The following is a 10,043-nucleotide window of genomic DNA, read 5'->3' as shown; positions in this document are numbered from 1 at the left end:
TTGTAATCATGTTTTATATATAACTTGAATGACTTATTTCACTTACCGTGATTTCATATGCTTGTTTATTGTGTTTACAGTCTTCATGTCAGTTGTAATTTATGCAGAATTCCACCCTTGTGACACTCCATAATTTTCCTGATCATATCCCCCATTATTGGGCATGTAAAATCCTTAATGGTCAGTGGTGTGCACAGTGGTAATTATCCACACCATGTTAATCCGACTCACATGGGCGACTTAATCCTGCTGTAACTTGCCTTTCTCTACTGGTATTGCACTAAAAAAAAAAAAAAAAAAAGGATTCTTTTCTGTCTGTTTTGTCTTTGTCTGTTTTGTGTGATGGAGGGGGACAAGGAAGGGAGCTGGTTGTAATCCACTTCTCAGGTGGGCACTTTGTCTGTTTTTCTTTAGTGGTGAAAGTGGTGCTGGAAAAACAGTGGCTGCCAAATATATCATGAGCTACATCTCCAGAGTGTCTGGAGGAGGCCCCAAAGTCCAGGTGAGTGGGCAGTGGCCCATTATGATACCTTATGCTATGGGAAATGTTAGAGGCTCCATTTGCTGTTAGAAAAGAATTTTTCTTCCACAGAAAAGACACTGGTTCTTCTATAACTGTGAAACTTGAAATCTGGAATGGAAAGGAATAGCGCGCGTGCACGTGTGTGTGTGTGTGTGTATGTGTGTGTGTGTATGTATATATTTTTTTGAGACTAGAGTCTCGCTCTGTTGCCCAGGCTGGAGTGGTGCAGTGGCGCGATCTCACCTCACCACAACCTCTGCCTCCTGGGTTCAAGCGATTCTCCTGCCTCAGCCTCCTGAGTAGCTGAAATTACAGGCGTGCCCCACCACGCCCAGCTAATTTTTGTATTTTTAGTAGAGATGGGGTTTCACTATGTTGGCCAGTCTGGTTTCAAACTCCTGACCTCATGATCTGCCCGCCTCAGACTCCCGAAGTGCTGGGATTAAGGAATAGCATATTTTAAGGTAGAAGTGCCTAATATATAATGAACTCCTACAAATCAATAAAAAGTTCAGCAACCCAAAAGGAAAATAAACAAAGGACATGGAAGACAACTCATAGAAAAGGAAAGATAAATTACTCACAAAACATGAAAGTATGTTCACCATCATGATAACAAGAAAAATACAAATAAAAACTACATTAGAAAACTATTTTTTGCCTATCAGATTGGCCAAAATCTTACCATGTTTTAAACACTTGATTGATAGGTAGTAGGGACGCAGTTGTTTTCATACATTGCTGGTAGGAGATGAACTAGTACATTTTAATGAAGGACATTTCAGCAAAATCTATTAAACTTACACATATTTGCCATTCAGTGCAGCAGTTCTGAAAAGAATTTATTCTTTAGAGATGCTGAAATGTATACACAATAATACATGTATAAAGTTATTTCTGGCAATTTTGGTAATGCAAAAGACTGGAAATAACTTAAGTGTTCATCACTAGGCAACTGGTGAAATAATTTGTGGTTCATTATATAATAGAATATTATACACCAATAAAACTGAGGCTTCATGTACTGATAGACAATGGTCTGTAACATATATCATTAATTACAAAAGGCAAGGTTCAGAACATTGTGTGTAATATATGCTGCCATTTGAGGGATCAAAAGAGAGTGTATATTTCTATTTGTTTGGATATGTGTCACATATCCCTCGAAGTATACACAAGAAACTGTCAACAACAGTTGTCTTGAGGGAGGGAAGCTGGGGGATTGGGAGAAGGGCCTACCCTTCCTGTATACCCTTTAGAAACTTGCATGGTTTGAATTATGTGAACCACTTACCAATTCAAGAAACTTATAAAAATTTTAAAGGACATAGACAGAGAAAGGGGAAAAAGAGAAGGAAAAAAGAGAGATTAAAGAGTGTAAAGGAAATGTTAGGAAAGAGAAAAGATCCAGAGAATGAGGGCACTCAAGAGGTGAAAATTAAAATCAGCATTGGCAGGAATGAGTAGAGCCTGCTCCCCAGAGCCATGGATGATGGTGATGGAGAGCTGAGGTCCGTAAGGGGCAGCCCAAGCTTGGCGCTCATCACCACTATGCACCACTGGTGACAGAATTCATTCCAAAGATTAGTTTTTAAAATCAGAACTGTTTAATGTTATTGCTGTGGTCGGCTGTAGACTTTTAAAAGACACACAAAATTCTCTTTATTGTGGTTCTTTTTTTTTTTTTTTTGAGATGGGGTCTCACTCTGTCACCCAGGCTGAAGTGCAGTGGGGCGATCTCGGCTCACTGCAGCCTCCTGCTCCTGGGCTTATGCAATCCTTCCACCTCAACCTCCCAAGTAGCTGGGACCACAGGTGTGTACCACCATGCCTGGCTAATTTTTTTTATTTTTGGTAGGGACAGGGTTTCACCACGTTGCCCAGGCTGGTCTCAAACCCCTGAGCTCAAGCGATTCACCCACCTGGGCCTCCCAAAGTGCTGGGATTACAGGCGTAAGCCACCATGTCTGGCCCCTATCTATTAATTAAATAGTGTTCTATCATGTACTGGTAGATCAGAAAGCTTAAGGCAGAGCCAAATAGTCCTCCTTTGAGTTTGTGGATCGACTCTTTCTATCTTTTGTTTGCTGGCCAGACGTGCCTATACCATTTAACAACAGCTTCTCTCAGGGAGAGAACCAAAGACTGAATCTTCTCTATCTCTTCCCTTCTTTACTTACAGACTTTAAAACTGAGAATATTTATGCATCCATCCATCCATCCATCCATCCCATCCATCCATATCTGTTCATCAGCGATCAGTGATGTCCAACAGAATTTTGTGGCATGTAGTGAGCATATCAGGGAAAAGAGAAAGAGCAAACTAAGGTTGCAGAGTGAAGGGTTCTTAAAGTGGCCTCTTTCTCTGAATGAAAGGAAGATGGAGAGCAGCTCTGCCCAGTGGAAAGATGAAGCAAGCCATATGTGTAATTCTAAATTTTCTAGTAGCCATATTAAAAGAAGTAGAAAGAGAAAAAGGAAATTACTTTTTAAAATAATATTATTTAACCCAATATGTAAAAAAAGATTGTATTATATAATCAATATAACAAAATTAATGAGATATTTTATTTTTTTGGTACTAAGTCTTTGAAATACAGTGTGTATTCTATAGTTACATCTCAGTTGGGGTAGTTTATGGCTTCCATATTGGACAGTAAGGGCAGCTCTAGAACCTGGGTTCATGTGGTTCAGTCCACTTGCCTTTCTCTATTCCTGTGATTGTACTTGCTTTTCTCTATTCCTGTGATTGCACTTGCTTTTCTCTGTTCCTATGATTGTACTGCTTTTCTCTATTCCTGTGATTGTACTTGCTTTTCTCTATTCCTGTGATTGTACTTGCTTTTCTCTATTCCTGTGATTGTACTTGCTTTTCTCTATTCCTGTGATTGCACTTGCTTTTCTCTATTCCTGTGATTGTACTGGATCCTGAGAGGGTTGACATGGAGACAAGAATCCAGGGTGCTGTTTTACAGATGGTCTGCTCTTTTTTTTTTTTTTTTTAAGACAAAGTCTTGCTCTGTCGCCAGGCTGGAGTGTAGTGGTGCAATCTCAGCTCACTGCAACCTCTGTCTCCTGGGTTCAAGCGATTCTTCTGCCTCAGCCTCCTGAGTAGCTGGGACTACAGGCATGTGCCACTACGCCCAGCTAATTTTTGTATTTTTAGTAGAGATGGGGTTTCACTGTGTTGGCCAGGATGGTCTTGATCTCTTGACCTCATGATCCGCCCGCCTTGGCTTCCCAAAGTGCTGGGATTACAGGCGTGAGCCACCGTGCCCGGCCGATGAGCTGCTCTTTTACCTTGGTTTGCTCTTTCTCTTTTCCCTAATATGCCTGCCGCATGCCACAGAATTCTGTTGGACATCCCTGATTGTTGATGAATACATATAGGTGGATGGATGGATGGATGGATGGATGGATGGATGGATGGATGGATGGATATATAAAGATTCTCATTTTTAAAGTCTGTAATTTAAAAAGGGAAAAGATAGAAGAAGATTCTGTCTTTTGTTCTCTTCCTGAGAGAAGCTGAGTGTTGTTAAATGGTATAGGCATGTGTGGCCAGCGAAAAAAAAAGATAGAGTTAAGGAAGATCCACAAACTCAAAATTGATTGTACAAAGAAAAGCAGAGTTTTATAAATCCATGAGTTTTTAAAAGAGAGTTGAAAGTGTGTTTCTAGGCTTTGAAACTGACCCATGAAAGGACCACCCCCAGAATTGCCGTTGGTGCCGTTGCTAAGGATGATTCCCCAGTCACAGTGAAAGCCCAGTTCTCATTTCTCATGGCAGTTTCTCTCCTGAAGGTTCAAGAGAGTGCCAGAAGAACACTTTGGCTGTTACATAGTCAGTCAGTAGTTAGTGCATTAATTTACTCCTCTTTGCTACACCCCTACGACCTGGTAGCCAGACTGCAGACAGTTAATGTTGATTTTCCTCTTCCTGTTTTCCTATGAGGACAATGATACAGAGCCCTTGGCTTGGAATTAGTCAGTAGCTAAAGAGCACAAGCCAGAAGACTTGTTATTTCTGGAACATGTTTAACCATAGCATGTGAATAATTAGAAGTACAAGGAATGACTCACTTGTTGAAAGACTTCTCCAACATCAAATTCTATCTCTTGAGCTGTCTCATGTCTATGGTGTGTTTTGCACACTTTTGCACAGAACTGGGATGTTTGAAAAACAAATCCTTCCCCCCTAGTAGGCCAGGACTTGTTCCACACAATCCACTGTTGACCCTTGCTGCCCAAAGTGTGTATCAATGCTGGCAAAACCAGCAACACCAGGGAGCTGGCTACAAGTGCAGATTCTTGGGCCCTACCCCAACCTTACTAAGTCCACATCTGCATTTTGACAAGATCCCCAGGTGATTCATGAATATTAAAGTTTGAGAAATACCAGGCTGTATTTCCATAACCTTGTTTGCGGGGGAGAAGTGGGTTAATTTTCCTTAAGAAAACTTGCAGTGAAGCAGCTGGAGATGGGATGAGATGGGTGGGTAGACTAGTTGGGAAGGGGTAGTGAGAAGAAAGACCCTGGTCAGAACAGCAAGGAGACACCCCTTCATGTACCACTTCACTTTTTTTCCTGCTGTGATACCTGGCACTCCCACAAGTGCAAGGTGAAGCTGCAGCAATCAATTTGGAAACCCAAGCTGAGAACGTTTGTGTGAATAGTTCCTGATTCACAGTGGCACCCTGGCTCCTGGGGATCCTGTATCAAGCCATGAGAACTGGAAGACCCAAATACACAAACAGGTTGAGGTCTGTCATGGTGAAAGAATAAATCCTCCAGAAACCCCGCCAGTGACACATGGATGTGGGGCCCCTCGCCTTAATGCATTCAGAAGCCAGCTCCTTAGAGAAAGTTTGGCATACTGTGTGGTAGGTGTTCACACCTTCCTAATCTCCAGTCTGTTTGCTGGGACAGCACGTGAAGGACATTATCCTACAGTCCAACCCACTGCTGGAGGCCTTCGGGAACGCCAAGACCGTCCGGAACAACAACTCCAGCCGATTTGTAAGTCTCTTCCCTGTTTCAGACAGTGTCACTTGATTGATAATGCTGATGTTTCTGACTGAAGTCCAGTATCCCACGGGAAATGGGAGCTTTTCACATGCCATCAGGAGCCCACCTCTTCAATCTTTCCTTCCTTTTCTATAGCAGCATGCCACCAAGCTGCAGTTTACCCTTTTTTGTGCCCCAGGGATACAAACAAGATAATTTTGAAAATCATTTTCCACATCAGTTGCCTTCGTAAGGAAAATAAATGATGAAAGTGGCAGCTTTGGCCTTGGAGGAGTTGTCTTTATGCCCTGGAGAAAAGACTTGCTTTCCTAGACCAAGAAATAACTAGAGTAGATGGGTATCCCAGGTATCAACCACTGGCAGTGGTTTTGCTTCTTAGAACTTGGTCCATAGACTCTGAAGGGTGCAGAGAGTTGGACTGATCTGGCACCTTAGAGACAAACTTCCTCCTCTCTGTCCCTCAGAGCGAGCTGCCTGCCCACCCCAGCCCTCTGGCTTTGTGCATCTGTCTTATGCCCTACTCATATAACCTAACGACATCCCAAAGTGACTGGACCTGGCCTCACAGGTTGCCTCTTAACTGGCTTACCTAACTGGTAATGAAAATATCAACCAAATGCATTGTTGTGAAGGCTTCTTTAGTCATGTTTCTGTCTGAGTGTCTCCCGAGGGGGTAAATAGGAAAGCTGGCAAGGCTGAATATGAGTATGTTCCCCTTAACAAAAGCCACATTTACAGAGAAACAAATGTTTACCCAGTAACCTTGATTTATATAGATTTTGCATCTTATTTCAACCATAGATCATGTCTGGCACTAAAGCATTCACGGAGCCATCTGTGAGGCTGATTCTGGAACATTTTAAAATAAATAAGTGGGAATTCTGGAGAAAAACAATTTTCTTTTCCACTGTCTATTTTGGAAAGAAGCTTCTATTTCCAAGAGAATTTTTACTATGTGCTCATATAATAATTGTCAAGTTCCCTGGTGGGTTCTCTCTGTTAGACTTGCCCTTACTTTCTTTGCTTTCCAATATTATTCAAACTACTCATTTGTTTGTCTCTCATATTTGGGCCCAATGCCTGAGTTGTGTTATCTTGAAGTTTTCTGGATAATAAAATAGGAAAGAAGAATTAAACAAATTTTCCACTTGAACTTTTTTCTTAATTTTCAATCTAAATCTTGTAAAAATGGACTTGACCAAATTTAACTCTTTATTTGCCTTTTCCCCTGTCTTGGATTCCTTGGAGACCAGAAAAAAATAATTAAATTGATATCTTCATTGATTTTTGCAATATAAAATTGTTCATTATATTTGGAGGATACATCAATTTCTGTAAATAACAAAAACACTCAACATTTATTATTTTCCTAATTGCAAAATTTTATACAATCCTGATGGAAAGACGGGGAGAGACAATTCAGACACACACTGACACACTCACCTACACACACACACACACTCTCTCTCTCTCTCTCTCTCTGTCTCCCACTATTCACCATCATGGATGAGAGAAATGTAAATGAAAACCACATATCATTTTCTGTCTCTCACATGGGCAAACATTAAGTTGATTGATAATAATCAAGAAAACATGCTATTGGTTGAGAACTGATACATTCTTCCAGGAGAGCGATGGGGCAATTGTTATTAAAATTTTAGTCGTTCATTATCTTTGCCCAACAATACTTTTAGAATAAATTACATAAGTTTCCTGCTTAAATAACTACTTATTTTAAAAGATATTCAGAATATGTTGTTAAATTAAAAAAACAGATTACAGAACAATATTTACAATATGTTCCTTTTTTTTTTTAAATGTGCACATGATATGAAATGTAACTAAGAGATATATAAATCCAAGTTTGACATCTGACAGTGATTATTTAGCAAGAGAATGAAGAAGTGGCATCAGGGTAGAATTATGAGTAATTTCACTTTTAAAAGTGCACAGGTATTATGAAGCATAAGAATGTATATATTTAACACTTATAAATCTTTTCAAGTTAAAGAATGTATTATGAAATATTTCAAACACGATTTAAAAATAATACAATGAACATCTATGTATCTGGCACCCAACATAGGAAATAAATCATTACCAAGGGTTGAGTTGAAACTTCTTTTCGTTTCATTATCAAAATGCAAATGCAACATTCTATTCCCTTTATACAATTTCCTGCCTTCCCCCCAAGGCTGCTATACAGCAGTCCTATAAATATGTTAACCTTTTGTTAGAAAGGTTAACTTTTATGTGATAATTATGAGCCATGCATATGCATTTTATTTTATTACAGCAGTGGTTCTCAACCTTGACCACACATAAAAATCAGCTGGGGACTTTTTGAAAACCACACAGCTCTGGGCCCTGGTTCTAGAGAGTCTGATGTGCGTGGCCTGGACTGTGACAGCATGTTGGAAAGGCTCCCCAGGTGTTTCTAAGGGGCAGCCAAGGTTGAGCACCGCTGCTAAGGAGGACTTGGGAGCTTGCCCGTCCAACACCTGCCTTTCCTGGGTCAGATGTTCTGTTTGGTTTCATTTTCCCTCAACTGATGAGGAATGGGGGACAGGCACTGAATTATTCCCTCTATCACATGCTAAAAGGAAAGCGTGGTGAAGGCGGCCACCAAAGGAAGCACGGGAGCTCCTGTTCAGCAAGCTTTGCCCAGGTGCCACTGACGTTCCGCAGAGCCATGGCTACTGGTTCTCTGCCTGGTGCTGCTGAGTGTTTTTGTTTTTTGCCGGGAGGAAGAAGGTCATCAGATTAAGACACGTAGACAGTCAGAAGCCGGCCTTCTTTGGTGGTCTCTCTTGACACCTAGAATAATTAAGAACAGGAACACAGCATGTACTCACACATCTGCAGTGTGCACAGTACTTTTCTTGCCCTTAATGAGTTTACAGCTCCAGTCACAGACATAAAACCCAGCTGAATTCATTCCTGAAATGGGTGGATTTAGTGAGCGTACACATTTTTATGTTATTACATGTGAATGTGGTGAGGCTGGGCATCTTCTCCAGTCTGGCCATAGACCACATGGCTCCCTCTTTTCCTTTATTTGTATTTACTCTTCTGGCCTCTGAGGGTGCTTAAGTTTCTGAGGACAGGAGAGAAATTAAGTTCTAGTGAGAAAAAAAGAACAATTTAAATATATATATTATATATAATAATTGTTATAATAATTATATATAATATATAATTGTTATAATAATTATATAATTTTTATTCATTTTATTTTGTTTTTTTGTACAGAGTCTTGCTTTGTGGCTCAGGCTGGAGTTCAGTGGCATGATCTCGGCTCACTGCATCCTCCACCTCCCGGGTTCAAGCGATTCTCCTACCTCACTGGTACTGCAGGCACCTGCCACCATGCCCAGCTAATTTTTTGTATTTTTAGCAGAGATGGGGTTTCACCATGTTGGCCAGGCGGGTCTCGAACTCCTGACCTCCAGTGATCCACCTGCCTCGGCCTCCCAAAGTGCTGGGATTACAGGCGTGAGCCACCGTGCCTGGCTATATATAATTAAAATAGCAACCTAGATACCTTTTCAACTGCAGTCTAGGTTTTTATTCTCCTTTGTTCCCTATTAGCAGTCATTTAAAGAGGAATTTTCGTAACAATGACAGTGACAAAAATCCCTAGGCCCATGAGTAGCTGGAAAGAACTTTACTTTTTATAAAGTGTTTTCATTTTGGATAAACATTTTAGATGTTCCATAGGTAAGAGGGATTGAGTGTTTTTGCTCAAAGCCATGAGATGAAGTCTGACAGAGCAAGAGCGCTCTTCCTCTGAAAGGGTGCCATGCCATTTTTCTGCCTCCTTTTTTACACCTTCTGGTTGAGCAGGCGGGCACCTACTGGGGGAAAGGAGCAAGGAATAGAGCATATCCTTATTTAGTCATGCTGGAATGATAGGTGCTCGCTCATAACAGAATCGTGTGGCTGGACAAAAGCACGGGTTATTGTCTGATTGAAAACTGTAAGGAAGTCTAGACTCAAATTAGGAGTAATTCAGAATGTGTCTTTTATTAATGAATTTCCTTGAATTCTATACTGTATTCAAAGCCTGTTTGGGACATCATGTTTTGTTCACCAACCACTGAAGGAAATCCCTAACTTTCTTGCAGGGAAAATACTTTGAAATCCAGTTCAGTCCAGGTGGGGAACCAGATGGTGGAAAGATCTCCAACTTCCTTCTGGAAAAATCTAGGGTGGTGATGAGGAACCCAGGAGAGCGGAGTTTTCACATATTTTACCAGGTTTTCCTTTCTACTTTTTTCCTGCCCACTTCCTGTCCCTTCTCTACATTAAAATATTTCTCAGACTTCAGGCATAGAGTGTAGTCTGGCAAGCCAGGGAGGACTGATTATGGTACCATGTGCAAGTCAATGTGCAGAATTGTGAGAATGCCCCTGCCCTCAAGGAGAATGAGTTCTAATTGGAGTGATAAGACAACAATTCCCCCAAAGCTAAATCATCAAGGAAGTATTG

At 40.9% G+C, this 10,043-nt stretch overlaps 1 protein-coding gene across 2 annotated transcripts in view; it reads left to right on the top strand.

Moving 5' to 3' along the window:
- Positions 1-335: 335 nt before the first annotated feature.
- The window catches only part of LOC116272565 (unconventional myosin-Ie), a 102,968-nt gene continuing 93,260 nt past the window's right edge, over positions 336-10,043 (top strand). Inside the window, exons 1-3 of one of the 2 annotated variants that reach the window (XM_031661305.1) lie at positions 336-502; positions 5,454-5,543; positions 9,680-9,811. In XM_031661305.1, coding sequence (XP_031517165.1) covers positions 458-502; positions 5,454-5,543; positions 9,680-9,811 — 267 coding nt within the window. In that variant the 5' untranslated portion in view covers positions 336-457. The remainder of the gene's footprint in view (positions 503-5,453; positions 5,544-9,679; positions 9,812-10,043) is intronic. The other variant, XM_031661304.1, reaches the window with a different exon arrangement.

The sequence above is a fragment of the Papio anubis genome, unplaced genomic scaffold, assembly GCF_008728515.1.
Source record: "Papio anubis isolate 15944 unplaced genomic scaffold, Panubis1.0 scaffold128, whole genome shotgun sequence".
NCBI lineage: Eukaryota > Metazoa > Chordata > Mammalia > Primates > Cercopithecidae > Papio > Papio anubis.
Note: the sequence above shows the minus strand (reverse complement) of the source record. Positions and strands in the feature narration are given on the sequence as shown.